The 16,532-nt window shown below is 40.4% G+C and overlaps 2 protein-coding genes across 2 annotated transcripts; both read left to right on the top strand.

Annotated features, from left to right (window-relative positions):
• The first annotated feature begins 286 nt into the window (after positions 1-286).
• Positions 287-1,120, top strand: LOC143890389 (signaling peptide TAXIMIN 1). Its single transcript, XM_077395037.1, has 2 exons — positions 287-720; positions 818-1,120. Exons 1-2 carry the CDS (start codon positions 614-616, stop codon positions 939-941), a joined length of 231 nt encoding a protein of 76 aa, XP_077251152.1. The 5' UTR covers positions 287-613; the 3' UTR covers positions 942-1,120.
• Positions 1,121-10,597: 9,477 nt separating this feature from the next.
• LOC143890386 (pyruvate decarboxylase 1-like) lies at positions 10,598-16,212 on the top strand. The gene is made up of 7 exons (XM_077395034.1): positions 10,598-11,294; positions 11,889-12,052; positions 12,884-13,445; positions 13,665-13,753; positions 13,867-13,984; positions 15,463-15,651; positions 15,756-16,212. Exons 1-7 carry the CDS (start codon positions 10,830-10,832, stop codon positions 15,924-15,926), a joined length of 1,758 nt encoding a protein of 585 aa, XP_077251149.1. The 5' UTR covers positions 10,598-10,829; the 3' UTR covers positions 15,927-16,212.
• Positions 16,213-16,532: the final 320 nt, after the last annotated feature.

Below are 16,532 nucleotides of genomic sequence, written 5' to 3'. Positions count from 1 at the left end.
AGCAAATTAGCTTATCTTGACTATTACAAGTCTCAAGATGCTATCAACATCTAATTAGAAATGTGTAAAACAAAATTATTAGTTATTAGAATATTGAGTTATCGACTACTCAAGCAACGGTTTAGATTCAGTACCCAAAAGTCATCGGACTTTGATACTTATGATTATCTGATAATTGGAATTTATTCTGGCCCACACATGTGCAGTTCTTATAATCTTATTATAAAGTCCAGTGAGATGATAAATTCACACCCTTTGAAAGGAGGGGTATGCCGATTCACGTTAATGGGGGTGCGAATTATCCTACAGGGGTGTGAATTTATCATTGCCTCTACTCATTATTCTTAAAAAATAGATTTTCTCTAGCAGTTTTGTGAAGAGCTTGAGGTGGATGGACGTTTCCTCCTATTCTGAGCATAAGTCAGTAAAACCTCCTTTTCTGGTTTCCTTTTCCTACACAAGGAAATTCCAAATTTTCCTTACATATGCAGTCACCAAAACGTGTCTTTGTATTATCCGTCATAAAAAAACAAAACAAAATAACAAAAGCCTCACAGAATAGATACTAGATAGAGATAAAAGAAGCCAAAGAACAGAGAAGAATAAGAAAAAGATGTGTTGCGATGGAGATTGCAGGCCTCTGGGCTTTCTCTTGGGTCTCCCCTTTGCTTTTCTCTCTCTCCTTGTTTCCATCATCGGCGTTCTCATCTGGATTGTTGGGTTTGTTCTCTCTTTCCTTCTTTTTCTTTACAACTTTTCGGGTTTTGAAAGATGGTTTGTTTTGATTTTCCTTTCTGGGTTTTTTTTTTTTTTTCAGGTTAACGTTGACATGTATATGCCCTTGTTGCCTTTGTGTGACCATCTTAGTGGAGCTAGCACTCGAGTTGATCAAAGCCCCTCTTCATGTCATGGAGTGGTTCACCTCTAAGATCCCCTGTTGAAACCAAAACAACAGGTTGGACATAAGTTAGGGCTTTCTGAACTTTCCTTGTTTTTTTCTTCTTCTTCTTTTAATATCAATTTAGGGTTTGATGGGTTTGGAGAGATGGATTTGTTGTTGTAGATTTCACCCCTTGTGTGGGGGATTTTGTTTGTAATAATTAATAAATTGTTTGGATCATTAGAGTTGAATTGAACATGACGAATTCCTAAACGGGAATTAAAATTGCGTAGAGAGAGATTTGGATTTGGGCAACGCAAGATTCGTGCTGTTATGAACTCCTCTTCACACATATTTCTTCAATTAAATACGATGTGTGTTTGGTAGAACTATTTCATGGTCCTTGAGAACCGAGCCAAAGTGAGAAGATAGAAATTCTGCTCAGTACAAGCAAAATGAGATGCAAAAAGACCACTTTGTTTTCGCTTTGTTTATACTTGAGGACCCCAACATTGCAGTATCAAACAGTGTCCACGGAATGACAAAGTCCAATGGTGAAATCTCTACCTCTAAATCAGAGATTGAAGAAGCTTTCGTCAACTACTTCAAAAACACCCTCAACTCTACTGACTCTCACTTCTGGCAGGTCCCTGACCCTTTAAAGGTCATCTCCCCCCTTCAAGCTTCTACCCTTACCGACCCTATCTCCAAAGAAGAAATTGAAAGAGTCATTCACCAAGCGGATGGAAACAAAAGCCCTGGGCCCGATGGGTTTAATGCTGACTTTTTCAAGGCTTTTTGGTATCTCATTGGGGAAGAAGTGACAACAGCTATTCAAAATCTCTTCCATTGTGGTAAAATGCTCTCGGAGCTAAATACCACATTCATCACTTTGATCCCTAAATCAGCTGATGCAACCTCCCCAGATAAATTCCGGCCTATCTCTCTCTGCAATTTCTTATACAAAATTATCACCAAAATTCTAGCTTCCAGACTTAGTGGAGTCATTAGCGACATCATCAGCCCCAACCAGTCAGCATTCATAAAAGGTAGGCTCATTCAAGATAACATCCTCCTTACCCATGATGTCATGCACAACTTCCATTCAAAAGACTCCAAACAAGCCATCTGTCTTAAACTCGACCTCCAAAAGGCTTTTGACAATGTAAATCTCCAAAGCCTTTTGACTTTCATGTCCAAACAGGGATTCAATGATACTTGGTGCAACTGGGTATCTCAATGTATCTCCACCCCCTCCTTTTCTATCCTCCTAAATGGTTCCCCTAAAGGCTTCTTCAGATCCTCAAATGGTTTGAGGCAGGGAGACCCTCTGCCCCCCCTCCTATTCACCATTGTCATGGAAATGATGTCTTGTTTCCTAAATGAAGCTCTATCTATTGGATCTCTTGGAACTCCATTCTCTAGGGGCAAAACAAAAATTTCTCACCTCCTTTTTGCAGATGACGTGATGATTTTTGCAGATGCAAACCCATCCACAGCTAAAGCAATCCTTAGTTGCCTTGATAGATTCAAAATGTGCTCTGGCCTCGACATTAACCGAAAAAAAAGCGAAATCTTCTTCAGTAAAGCCTGCATCCATGGTAGAGAGACCATCCTTGATATTCTAAAAGTTCCTGAAGGCACCCTCCCAATCAAATATCTTGGTCTCCCCCTAACCTCCTCCAGGATGAACTCTTCTGATTGCATCCCCCTTGTTTCTAAAGTTAGGAAAAAGATCTCCACCTGGTGCAACAAAAACCTATCCCGAGCTGGGAGACTTGAGCTGATCAAATCTGTCATTAACTCATTTCAGATTTATTGGTCCTCTTCTTTCAACATTCCAGCTGGGGTGTTAGATGATATTGAAAAAATCCTGAGAAATTTCTTTTGGAGTGGAGAAGATAGGCACAAAAAATTTCATGCCATCTCTTGGGAGGTCATTTGCACTCCCAAAAGAGAAGGGGGAGCTGGTATGAGAAGAATCAGAGACACCAACCGTATTGGCCAAATGAAGCAATTCTGGGGGCTGATATCGAACAGGAAATCCCTATGGAATGACTGGGTCCTACTCAAATATGTAAAAACACAAAGCATTTGGCAAATGAAGATGCCCAGTCATCCTTCATGGGGATTTAGGGGAATCCTCCAAGCCAGGGACACCATGAAAAATCACATTTGCTATTCTGTTGGAACAGGGGAAAACATTAACTTCTGGGACCACCCTTGGCACCCTGAAGGGACTATATCCAACCAATCCTCTTCTGCCTCGCTTCTAACCAATATCAGTAAGAAAACCAACCTAAGTAGCATTCTCCTTAATGGCATCTGGGATCAGATGTTTGAGCTCCCCCACCTCGTCGTCCTAAAAAAGATCATTTCTTCTGCAATCATCCGTCCTGGTTACCCTGATAAAGCTATTTGGAAACCTTGCTCAAATGGTATTTTCACCTCAAAATCAGCCTGGAACGAAGTCAGAATCAAAGCGCAGAAAGTCCCCTGGTGCTCAACCATTTGGTTTTCAGGAAACATGCCCCGGCATGCTCTCACAGCATGGCAAGCCATCAGCAACAGACTCCCAACTAGAGACCGTCTGTGTTCCATGGGTATTACAACTGATCAAGCTTGCCTTCTATGTAACTCTGGGCTTGAATCAGTAAATCACCTTTTCTTTCATTGCGCCTTCTCCAAATGGATTTGGATCTTTCTGCTCTGGAGATTTAAATACAAAAGGAAAATTGGCAAAACTCTGTGTGAGGAAGAGGCATGGGTAAGAAATCAATTCAGGGGCTCAAACCAAACTACCATTGCCATGAAAGTCTCTTTTGGGGCAGCCATATACTGTATATGGCAGGAAAGAAATTCAAGACTCCACGGAGGTACCCCAACCCACAAAAGAGATATTCTTCATTTGATCATCGACAAGATTCAATCTAGAATTAGATTCCTCCACCTACATGACAATCATTCCCCCAGAAGTCTCCAAGTTGCTCTCCATTTCAATATCCCTATCCATCTGAAACCTGATCTTATCCGAACCTGCTCCTGGATCAAACCCCCTGTCGGTGTTGCCAAAATTAACACTGATGCATCCCTTTCTGTTAATGGTGCCTCCTTGGGAGGTCTCATTAGGGACCCCAACTCTGTCCTCCCCCTCTTCTCTATTCCTGCTTCTGGCGACGACATCACAATCTTGGAACTGAAAGCTATTGACTATGGATTATCTTTGGCTCAGGAAAAAGCCCTCATCAGAATCTGGGTTGAATCTGACTCCCTCAATGCAGTCAATATTATCAACTCTCAAGCCCCCCTGCCCATGGAAGGCCCTCACCTTGTTGGACAAAATATACCTTGGTCTTGCTGACTTTGTTGACTGGAAAGTCACTCATGTTTGGAGAGAAGCAAACTCAGCTGCTGATTTCCTTTCAAAAGAGGACTGCCCTTGCAAGGGTGATGACATCCCTCCGTCGTCCATCCCCATCTCTCTCAAAGATATTATTGCATCTGATTCCGCTGGAGTCCCCTACACAAGGACATAGCTATGTATCTCTTATGGTTTTTATTGTCTCTTTTGTTCTTTTTGTTTCCTGGGAGCATGTTCCCCGCCTGTTGGCCTTTGAGCCCCCTTAGATTGTAATTCTATTTCTCATTAATTTTAGCCGGTAGGGGTCCGCCTAACCCCAACTTACTTACCACAAAAAAAAAAGTCACCAAAATTGCAAAATGGGTAGTAATTACTCCCCTTCTTAATAGGGATTAAGACTTTATTTTTTCTAGCTTTGAGGCCCACATTATTAGATGATCCAAACTGTTCATTTGTTGGGGGCCAGCTTAAATAGGCAACCCTCCAATCCATAGAGATTTCTAATCATCTCCATCGGATAATACTAACCATATGATCTTAGAGGTTTAATATAAATGACAATATTAGAAACCTCTACAAATCAGAGGGTTCCGATTTTTGGTGCACAGCCTGCATAAGTCCTCGCCCAACAAATGAATGGTTTGGATCATCCAATAATGCGGGCTTGCTGTTTTTTTTTTTTTAACTGTTTTTGTATGTGCATGCAAATGCCTAGTTTACGGATCCATCTAAAAAGCTAATCCCCTTTTAAATGAACATAAACTATGTACATGACGAGTCAAATATTTTATTTTGATGGATCGATACTCAAATATGAGTGTGTGGTCACACAAGGTTAGATTGAAGTGGAAACATGCTTCAGGAGTTCCGTGGAATCGTAAAATACTTACCAAGTTGAAGGGAAAGCTTTATAAGACAACTGTGAGGCCAACCATGTTGTACGGCTCAGAATGTTGGGCCACCAAGAAACAACATTTACATAAGATGAGTGTAGCCGAGATGCGAATGCTTAGATGGATGTGCGGACACACAATGTTAGATCGAATTAAAAATAAAGACATCAGTAAAAAGGTGGGAGTGGCACCAATTGAGGAGAAGATGAGAGAGCACCGCTTAAGATGGTTTGGGTTTATCCAATGTAGGCATTTAGATGCTCCAGTGAGAAGAAGTGACTCGTGCCACGTTGATGGAGTAAAAAGAGGTAGGGGCTGACCGAAAACAACTTGGGTAGAAACAGTGAGGAAAGACTTGAGGGCTAGGAACATAACAGAGAATGTGACCCTGGATAGGATATAATGGAAGAAAATGATCCATGTAGATGAACCCAACTAGTGTCAGGATTAGACTTAGTCAATTTTACCCGAGTAGATCCTTTCACCTTCTTCATTAGCCGACCCCAACTAATTTGGGACAAAGGCTTAGTTGAGTTGAGTTGAATTGATGGATCCATATTCAAGGATCTTTATGGCATATTTGGATGCATTCAGACCATGTTTGGCCACCATGAAAAACAAAATATTCCTTAGAGTATTTGTGGGGCAAGCTGTGAGTAGACTTGGCAAAATTGACCCGTGCCCGCAGGTTGTCCCAACCCACCTGTAAATTTGCAGGTATGGGTTGACATTTGAGTGACCCGTCAAAATTGACCCATGGGTCACCCAACCAGCCAAAACAGTGGTTGGATTGGGTGAACCCGCGGGTACCCGCAGTAGTTCGTTTTTTCTTTTTCTTTGTCTTTTGGTTTGAGTGCTTGCAATGATGGAATTAAATTGAATGCACCCCCTATTTTTCAAAATGGATAGTACAACCCACACCATAGGATGATCCAAACCGTCCATTTGATGGGCCACAACGTAAATAGGTTGTGCCCAGAAAATCATTACCATAGGATGATTCTAACCCTCTGATCAAAAGAGGGACTCACTTCTACAGATCCTTTTTAGATGTGGATTTCCATCCATCCTGAGATACTTAGCTTTTTCAATAGTATTTATTTCCACTTTACAGTTTGATTTTTCAGATAAGTGCTTACTAATTGATTCTCTACTAATTGTTTCTCTGAACAAAATTACTTCAGGTATATGCATCAAACAGCATTTCTCCTAGCATTAAGCCACCGCCAATTGATGATGGCACCCCAAATGTGAGTGTAGCAGATGTATTTGTTCATAGATCACCAAGCATGTAGGGCGCTCATCCAAGGACTGTCCCGGTCCAGCATCCCCAATTCCCCATACAACTTCTTGCCGGCAAACCTCCTCATAAAAACCATGCAATTTGAATTAAAAAGAGAAAAATAAATGACTTCTTGGCTGATAACTCTGACCCATCTCTGATCAGTTGTTATGGATAAAATTTCTTCATTTAATTTGGATTTGGGATGACCCTTGTCGTTTCTATCATTGTGATCGACTTAAATCACAATCTTGGGCAATCAACATGGAAAAACTTAGGGCCCATTTGGGCTTGGATAGGCGGATTTTAGAATTCAGGTTTTAGTTTGAAAAAGTGTAAAAGAGGCTTCATGATCAAGCTGATGTCTGCTGCGACAGCGTTTCTTGGATTTTAAGTGAGAGATGTAGGTTTAGAAATCTCTCCCACATCCTAAGATTTCTAAAACCTGAAAAGATGGAAAGATCTGTTGCTCTCTGTCGAAAAGAAGAGCGAGAAATCAGAAAACGACGGCGGATCTCTTTCTTCTCTTGTCTCCCGTCTACAATTTTGAAGAAATAAGGATTCTAAAATCCACGTATCCAAACGGTCCCTTAGTTTCATCAAGATACATACTTTCTCGGGTTCAAGATCAAACCCGTTGTATTTCCCATTGTTCTCCAATGCTCCCATTGTATCCTTTTGATCTTCTTTTGTCTTGAAATACATGAGATCTTGCCGTTTTGCTGTGGATTACCAAAAACAATGAGAGGTTTCCTTTTGGACCATGGGTGATTTCCCATTTCTAGAGTCCTCATGTGAGTGGATGAAAAAGACTCCCATCATACTCCGTTCCTCCTCTCCCTCTATCCAAGACCTCTCCCAAACTCTAATTATTAATGAACCAAGGTCCACAAGATTACAACCATTGATCTTTGCAAATGGCCATCTACCGGTAGGATTTTTCTAACAATGACTCCCTTTCTTTACACACATCGTATTGTAAATATTTATTTCACTAATTAATTTACTTTCTGCCGCCATTAATTGCTACGGCATCAACCCACAAAAAACCTGGTTCTCTTATCATAATCACCATCTTCGTCGTGATCATCATGTAATTTTTGGGCTTGCAACTTGGTAGGAAAGCAGTGGAAAGAAAAACCTTTTCCATGTTTTCATCACTTTTCTTTTGATTGATTGTGCATTGGACTTTTTAGGATGACACTCATTTTTCAACCTAAAGTTTCTCAATTAAAACCATGTACATGATGACTTTCCTTTTCATTCAGAAAGAAATATTAGGCAACATTTGAACATGCATGTGAGGTCATTTGACTTGTAGTCATTACTATATGATTTAATATAATTAATCTATGTAGACCTCTTAGTTTACCTCTTAGTTTATTTTTTTCCTGTTAGGCATTCCATTTTAGCCTCGCTAGTAGATCACTGATCTATCTATATTAAACCCGGGGTCTATTTGTTTTTAGTCATTAGGCTCTCTATGAAGGCCTTCACTAGTACATGACTCATTACTATATGTATGAGCTTGCATTTATTTTTGTCCATTGGACACTCCATCTTACTCCTAGTAGAGGGTCATTACTGTTTTTTTTTATTTTTATTATTATTATTATTGCACCCTTTATGTAGGCTCACTAGTAGGGGTGTAAACGAGCCGAGCCGAGCCGAGCTTGGCTAGGCTCTGCTCGGCTCATTAAGCTCAAAGGCTAGGCTCGGGCTCGGCTCGGGCTCGAACCAGGCTCGGCTCGGCTCGGCCAGGCTCGGCTAGGCTCGCGAGCCTATCGAGCTTTGGTTATATTCTGGAATATATGTATCAAATGGACGGTTTGGATTATCACAGTGGATTATCACGGTTTGGATTATCAAGGGTGCGAGATTCGCACATGCCAAGGTGGGTAGCAAAGGTTGCTAGCAAAAGCGAAATAATAAAAAAAAAGTCATCATTACGAAAAAGTAAAATATCTGAATGTATATAGTTTTAAATGAAAAATTACCCGGAAATTATGACAATTACCAAAAAAATACAACCAACCGGTAGGAAGTTATGATAATTATTGAAAAAAGTCATGATTATGCCTCAGCTGCTACTGCCTCAGCTGCTACTGTATTATATTTATATATGACTGTTTTTCTTAACGAGCCTTAACGAGCCGAGCCGAGCCGAGCCTGGCCTAATTCAGGCTCGGCTCGTTAAGCTTAACTAGCCTAGCAAGCCGGCTCGGCTCGGCTCGTTAAGGATTCGAGCCGAGCTTTTTTCAAGCGAGCTTCCGAGCCCGAGCCAAAATTGACACCCTTACTCACTAGTATATAATTTATAACTTTATATAAACCCCGTAAGTTTTTGGCCATTGGGCCGTCCATCTTAGCCCTACTAATAGATTAGTTATTAGCACATGCGTGGGTCATTAGGCCATCTACTAGTAGGTCTTACTAGTATATATCTTAGCCCCGCTAGGATGTAGCCCATTGTCATTTTTGTCCATTAGGTCATCCACGCAGACCTTACTAGGATACAACTCGTTACTTTATTGGCATCATTGGTTTTTGGTCATTGGTCATCTATTGTAGCCACACGTTGGTCAGTATACATGTGGGATGCATTATTTTTTGCCATTAGGCCATTTATTTATGCCCGACTTACAACCATGGTTTTAAATTTAGACCGAAATCCGAAATTATTGATTTCGGTGGAGACCGACACCGAAATCAATAAAATCCGAAATGGTATTTTATTTCGGCCGAAATTTCAGAATTTGGGTTTTTCCTAAATTTGACCCAAAAAATCTGTTTTTTTTTTTTTTAAATTAATTTAATATTTCACATATTGAATAAAATATTGGTTTCGATTTTTGTACCAGATTTCGGTCGAAAATTTGAAATTTCAGGGGGTACCGAAACCGAAATTTTAAACCTTGGTTATAACCCACTACCACATATCTGGCCTAACTGGCCATATTAATAGCCTTTATCTTCAATTTAATCCTTATGCATGATTTAGATAGTTACATCTGATGAGAAATTGACGAATCGTTATTGTATATTTTAGAATTTGATGACATTTATTTATAATTTCAGATTTTCAGGAAAGAATTTTCTTTTCCCTCTCAACATTGACATTTGTTTCCAGTCATTTAAAATGCAAGTGGTTCCCATTATTTCACATGAAACCCATTGTTTCTGCAAACGGAGCATGGGTCACTAAGTTGGTATATAGAGGAAGTTATCCTGCGTCTCCCCCTGTTTGTATTGGCGTGTTAACTCACTCTTACCCTAATGTCTTACTTTTATACTTTTAGAACCTTCTTTTAATTGAGACTTGAAATTTCCATCGACTAAAAGGCACTTTTATTGAATAATTCTAACCATCCTGATGTTCTTTGGCGGAAAGCCAATTGCTAGGCAATTTGGCGTTAAGCCATTTTGCGGCTTACTTTTGCATGAAAGAAGAGCCGCGCTGACTCATTTTTCCATAGATTTTGTCTTATTCATTTACTTCTTATGAGGTGGATGTTCTCTAATGCATAGTCAGCCGAGAAATGGGTCTCCGCGAATTTGCGTAGAAAATCCCTTTGGCCTTTTATTAGGAGTCTCTTCGCTGCCTCTTTTAGCCCATGTCTTTGGTAATGCTTTTTTCGCCTCCTCTGTATGATTATGCGCCCCCTTAGCATTCTGTGACGTCAAAAAGCGTTAAAGTCTGCCCACATTTAACGTAAAGGGGGGGCGCATAATCCCATCGTGGGGCGAAAAAGTCATCTCCCTGTCTTTGGCAATGATTTTTTCCTTGCCAGAATCGAAGGACTTTCTCGTCAGAAATTACCCTAAACGGGGCGTGATGGGATCACGAAAATTGGATCATCCAATCAAGGTGGGATAACTGAAATGTGCCCGACTTGGGATCAACGGATCCGATCATGTCCACGTGGCTCAGGTGAATCCCATAGATATCTGTCAGTATAGACCCCAACCAGACAGTATCATTTTGGTAAATTTTCTTGAGCGATGATTTTTTCGCCCCCATGTAGGATTATGCGCCCCACCTTTTGTAACGTCATTTGACGTCAAAAAGTGTTCAATTCTGCCCACAACAATTCATGCTATAATAAGGTGGGGCGCATAATGCTACAGAGAGGGCGAAAAAATCTAATGCCATTTTCTTTCTCAAAAGCAGCCACTGTTTTCCTTCAAAATCAGATTAGAAAAATCAACCGCTGATTAGAAAAAATCTAAAATAAATCATCCCCTTTCTCGGTTCTTTCCTTTCCCTGGTTTTTAAATATCCAGCTTTCCAGAAACCCCCCGGATCCAATCAACCCATGGTTTCATAAAACCGCTTCACATCCTTTGCTCAGTAGAACATATAAATCTCATCTCACCGAGCCAAACCCCAACAAAAAAAAAACCATTCGAAAAATGGAATGCAAAATCGACACGGGAGACTCAATCGTACCGGTACCGGTACCGGTGAACAAATCGAGCGGCACGCTGGGAAAACACTTGGCTCGGCGGCTTGTCCAAGTCGGCGTGAGGGACGTGTTCTCTGTACCTGGTGACTTTAACCTCACTCTATTAGATTTCCTTATAGACGAGCCAGAGCTCAACCTAATCGGCTGCTGTAACGAGCTGAACGCTGGATATGCAGCCGATGGGTACGCACGTTCCAAGGGTGTTGGCGCGTGTGTCGTCACTTTCACTGTTGGGGGTTTGAGCGTGATTAACGCTATAGCTGGAGCTTACAGCGAGAACCTACCCATAATCTGTATCGTGGGTGGGCCCAATTCGAATGATTATGGTACTAATCGGATCCTCCATCACACTATCGGACTCCCGGATTTCTCTCAGGAACTGCGTTCCTTCCAGACGGTCACTTGTTTTCAGGTAAATTACATTTTTTTTTTTTTGGAGGTTTTTGGAAATTGGAAAGGATTTACTTTTCCAAAATTTTCTACTTTGTAACTGTTTGGTTATACACGGAAAAAGATAACTGGAACCGGTTTATGTTTTATTTATAGTGATCTTCAATTTATGATGATATCCCTCTAAATAAAAAATAAACATTTTATTTCCCTCCAAATCATAGAGAGGAGAATTTTTCTTAGGAAAAAAATTTCAGCCAGAAATGTTTTTCCTGCAATCCAAACAGGGTCTTCAAACTTTCTCGAATTGAAGAACATAGGAGCATTTTTGGGTAACATTGGAGAATGGTTTTGGAAACTCTGAAAATTATTTGCATAGAAACTTATATGTAGATGGTTTTGAAATTAAATATGATTGTTTGCAGATAATGCTTATGATAGTCTTAGAAATGATATAGTTAATGGCTTCTAATAATGCCTTAATGTTGCATTTGCAATAAAATTAGATTAAAAGAAGCTTATTTGCAAATAGAAATTGATTTTGGTGGGATCCAAAGAGGGTCTTACCTTTGTCAAAATCGCATTTGTTTGAACTCTGTGGACTGTTATTGAACAGGCGGTGGTGAATAATCTGGAGGATGCACATGAGCTGATTGACACTGCTATCTCAACCGCATTGAAGGAAAGTAAGCCTGTCTATATTAGCGTGAGCTGTAACTTGTCGGGCATCCCTCATCCGACTTTTAATAGGGAACCAGTTCCTTTCTTTCTCGAGCCAAGGTTCGTTTTCTCTGTTGATTCTTCTCTATTTTCTTCTATGAGTTGGAAAGAATGACCAATGTATCTCTGCTAAAAAGGAGCTCGTGGAAAATTACAATTGTTTCGTCCAAGTTTTGACTACCTGATAAATATCATTGTTCATCCAAATTACCAGTGGGATTTGTGTAAGACCATGCCCATTTGTTTTATGTTGACACCATCAGTTAATTGGTTGGAAGTCTGGAACTGGAGTATATTCTTGCATGGAGCTCCTTTTGTGCCTTTGCTGGAACCAAAAGATCATAGGGAGTGTCTTTTAGGAGGTTGTAGATATCGCTGAATCGAACTAATAAACTATAAAATTATGTGCTTTTGTTTTGTTGATTACTTTGAGTAATGAATCTTGTTTTGGTTAGTTAACGATCTCATAAGTTGCTTTTTGAGTGTCAAATGGAGAGTACATTGTAGAGTGTCAGTTCATAGAGTTCATATTTGGTTTGTTGTTATCATAATGCTCTTATAAGTGAATCAAATGAAGTCTTTTTTCTTCTTTTTTTCCAAAGTCAATTGGTCTGTATGGTCTTTATATTTTGTCTGTGATGGACCTTGTGCTTTGAGGTTTTTTTGCATCCTGGTTGTCCGCTTAAATCTTTTCAAAAGATTGGACTTTGGGATCTGTTAGTTACCTGTAATTCTCAACGAGGATATTTTCGTTGATCCCTATTTCTTGACACAGACTAGTCTTAATGAATGTCTTTGTTGATGATCTGTTCAAATTACCATACTTTTACAATTTACAGGACAGTTGGGGCATCTTTAAAATTATAATGACCAAGCTACCCTTGTTCACAGGTCGAGCAATCAGATGGGACTAGAAGCTGCGGTGGAGATAACAGCAGAATTTCTAAATAAGGCTGTGAAGCCAGTGATTGTGGGTGGGCCAAAGATACGGGTCGCCAAGGCCCAAAAAGCCTTTGTAGAGTTAGCTGATGCTTGCGGGTATCCAATAGCTGTTATGCCATCGGGCAAGGGTCTGGTGCCGGAGCACCACCCGAACTTCATTGGAACATACTGGGGTGCTGTCAGCACCAGCTTTGTCGGTGAGATTGTGGAATCTGCCGATGCGTATATCTTCATTGGGCCCATCTTCAATGACTACAGCTCTGTGGGGTACTCTTTGCTGATCAAGAAGGAGAAGCAAGTGATTGTGCAGCCCAACCGTGTGACTATTGGACATGGGCCTTCCTTTGGTTGGGTTTTCATGGCGGAATTCTTGACAGCACTGGCAAAGAAGCTGAAGAAGAATAGCACTGCATTGGACAATTATCGTCGGATTTTCGTCCCTTCTGGTGTTCCTCTCAAATGCGAGGCCAATGAAGCTTTGAGGGTCAATGTCCTCTTCAAGCATATCCAGGCAAGGATAAGAGTAACTTAGCATTGGGGTTGGGCCTATATCTCAATTGGTTGAGGTTTTGTATCTCAACCGTGAGGGTTCGTAGGTTCAATCCCAGCTTACCTACGCTAAAGGCTTTGTAGTTTGCCGTATTTCTGTTACTCTCCATCAATCTTTTACTGTTTCATTAACATGGCATGCCCATCACTTACGCTTTCTTTAACCTACCTTATGAAATAGGGTATGCTGAGTGGAGATACAGCAGTCATTGCAGAGACGGGTGACTCATGGTTCAATTGTCAAAAGCTTTGTCTGCCAGAGAACTGTGGGTAAGAGTTTCCATTTCAAAGTTCCTACTTGCAAAAGTCATTTCCGCCCTGACATTTCCTTTTTCTTCTGATCAAGACCTTGATGTTGTTAGACTTACAATGACATTCTGCAGATTCGAATTCCAGATGCAATACGGATCTATTGGATGGTCAGTGGGTGCTACACTTGGATATGCACAAGCAGCCAAAGATAAGCGTATAATTGCTTGCATTGGTGATGGGAGCTTTCAGGTCAGTTGCAGTTATGGCTTCTGTATGCCTATTTACATCCTAAGATGAACCCAATCTTGTGGAATCTAAAAGCTAAGACATGTGGTATTCATGTTTTCAACAATTATGAGGCTTTCCAAGTTAAGGATTCTACTTGAGCAGGCACAGACCTTAACCTAGATCATTGTTTTTAGAGGCAAAGGTTAGGTTGATGCATTATTCCTCTTGAGGCGTGAGGCTTACGATTGTTCTTAATTTTTATATAAATATATAAAATAAAAAATTATATAAAATACTATGATGTGTGGACAGGGACACGAGTGTCGCGTGTCGACACGGACATGGAGTGTCGGACACGGCTAAAATAGAAAGTATATATGATACAACAACAAATATTAGTTAAAAAGAGCTATAAAAGTGTTTATAATAGTTAATAACAAAAGAGATAAACACAATATGCAATAATAAAACATAATGTCACACTTGACACAACACAAAAACATGCCCACACACTCACATTAAGTCTATCACTTATAACACTACATTTAAAAGTGTCCAAAGGAGTATCGACACGGGTGGACACGCGTGTCGTGTCGGACACGGCGGGACACGGGTGGACACGCGTGTCGTGTCGGACACGGCGGGACACGGGTGGACACGCGTGTCGTGTTGGACACGGCGGGACACGTGTGTCGGCAATAAATTCTAAGTGTCGGCTAAATCATAGATAAAATATGAAAAGTTACTAAAACTTTTATACACACATATAAGGAAAGAAAAAGTTCCTAAAACACAAAAATCCTCATCAATCACTTAAAACCCATTCCTTCTTGAAATTGGTTTTAATAGACCATACTAAAGCTAACTTAAGTATTAATCAGTGATTATAGGAAGAAAAAACAAAACAAAAGGGTAAATATAAAAGAAATGAGGAGTCTTTTTTTTTGTTGTTGTTGTTGGGGGGGGGGGGGGGGGGTCACATCTTTCAGCTTTTCACCTGAAAGGTGTATGACTTTCGTCCCAAGTGAAAGGCATACACCTTTTACGCTTAAGAACGCTTCACCCCCTCGAGGGGCAAAACATTTTTTTTTAACACTTATGGTGTTTTTGGAATGCATTGCCTTGCGGTGCGCATTGAAACGTCATGTACTTAAATGCAAATGGTTGATCCTAAATATGTAACATTTTGGCATGCTCGTGTTTTGCACATTAGACATGAAATGAATCATTTAAAATAAGCAGGGGTCTGGTCTGTTTAGACTAACAGTTGCGGGTCTAGATCAACTGTCGCAAGTCATGGGAACTACCATCTGCTAAGTTGGTGGATAGTCAGGTCCAGATGTTCGTCCCTCACGTTGGCATCCATAAGTTCTTGGCTTGAATTTATTGTTAAATCCACTCATACTAGAATTTCGCATTATCAACCCGCACTGAAATACGGAATATCATTCCTCCTTCCATTGTCCAGTTGATGAATGGTAATACTTCATTTCCTTCAGGTAACAGCGCAAGATGTTTCAACGATGCTCCGATGTGAGCAAAGGACCATTATATTCCTCATCAACAATGGAGGATACACTATTGAGGTAGAGATCCATGATGGGCCATACAACGTGATCAAGAACTGGAACTATACTGGTCTTGTCGATGCCATTCACAATGGTGAAGGCAAATGTTGGACTACGAAGGTTAGTATTACCAAACAATCTCTTGCATATAAATCAACAAAAACTTCTCCATAAATGGCGACCAGATGGAGTAGGATGACTGATCAAATCATATCAAATTGCAGGTTCGCACAGAGGATGAACTAGAGGCAGCGATAGCGGAGACTACAGGAGCAAAGAAAGATTGCTTATGTTTTATTGAGGTTATTGTGCACAAGGACGACACAAGCAAAGAGTTACTGGAGTGGGGATCCAGAGTTTCATCTGCCAACAGCCGCCCTCCTAATCCTCAGTAATCCACATGAGTTTGTGACTGGGAAGTGAAGATGCTGAGTTTCATCTAAGAATTATGATTGTAAACCTATTGTACACACAGAGTGGTCTAGTATACCTTGTGTTGTATGTTATGGCAAATTTTCGAATAATCTGCTTGTATTGAATTTAGTCAATGAACAAGATGAACTTATGGTCTTTTTGGATGCCCTGGATTGCGAGGTTTGGATTTGGATTTGGGTGCAAACTCCATGGTTTGTATTTAGCTCAAATCCCTATGATTTCATAAATCTCAGTTTTACCTTAGCACATTGATTTTTGTATTATACATTGGAGATGAGATTTTCAGCAACGTCGGTGATCTGATTTGGATCCTCCCATGATTTCATCCCCAAATCCCAGCTTAGATTTATGGATTACGCCATTGGTTAATCTCTTCAGTTCCTTGTCATCCCTAGCCTACGATAACATTTTCTGCCCGTCCCCAGCCTCATTGACCTCAGCCTTACTGAAAAGAGCCCCTTCTACCTGTTCTTCATTGAAATCCAGATTTTCTCAGCAATTTCACCAACAGATTCAGGTTCACCATCAGAAATCTTTTTAAGATATCTCTGTATTCACTGTCTTCT

The sequence above is a fragment of the Tasmannia lanceolata genome, unplaced genomic scaffold (assembly GCF_043159265.1).
Source record: "Tasmannia lanceolata isolate RefF3 unplaced genomic scaffold, GAP_Taslan_0.1 ptg000013l, whole genome shotgun sequence".
NCBI lineage: Eukaryota > Viridiplantae > Streptophyta > Magnoliopsida > Canellales > Winteraceae > Tasmannia > Tasmannia lanceolata.
The sequence above is the reverse complement of the archived record's forward strand: the minus strand, read 5'-3'. Positions and strand labels throughout refer to the sequence as shown.

Excerpts from the sequence above, each read along its gene's own strand:
- LOC143890389 (XM_077395037.1), top strand. The coding sequence starts at position 614 with ATGTGTTGCGATGGAGATTGCAGGCCTCTGGGCTTTCTCTTGGGTCTC. Across the intron at positions 721-817 it reads GTTCTCATCTGGATTGTTGG|GTTAACGTTGACATGTATAT; the intron begins GTTTGTTCTCTC and ends TTTTTTTTTCAG.
- LOC143890386 (XM_077395034.1), top strand. The coding sequence starts at position 10,830 with ATGGAATGCAAAATCGACACGGGAGACTCAATCGTACCGGTACCGGTA. Across the intron at positions 11,295-11,888 it reads AGACGGTCACTTGTTTTCAG|GCGGTGGTGAATAATCTGGA; the intron begins GTAAATTACATT and ends GTTATTGAACAG. Across the intron at positions 12,053-12,883 it reads CCTTTCTTTCTCGAGCCAAG|GTCGAGCAATCAGATGGGAC; the intron begins GTTCGTTTTCTC and ends CCTTGTTCACAG.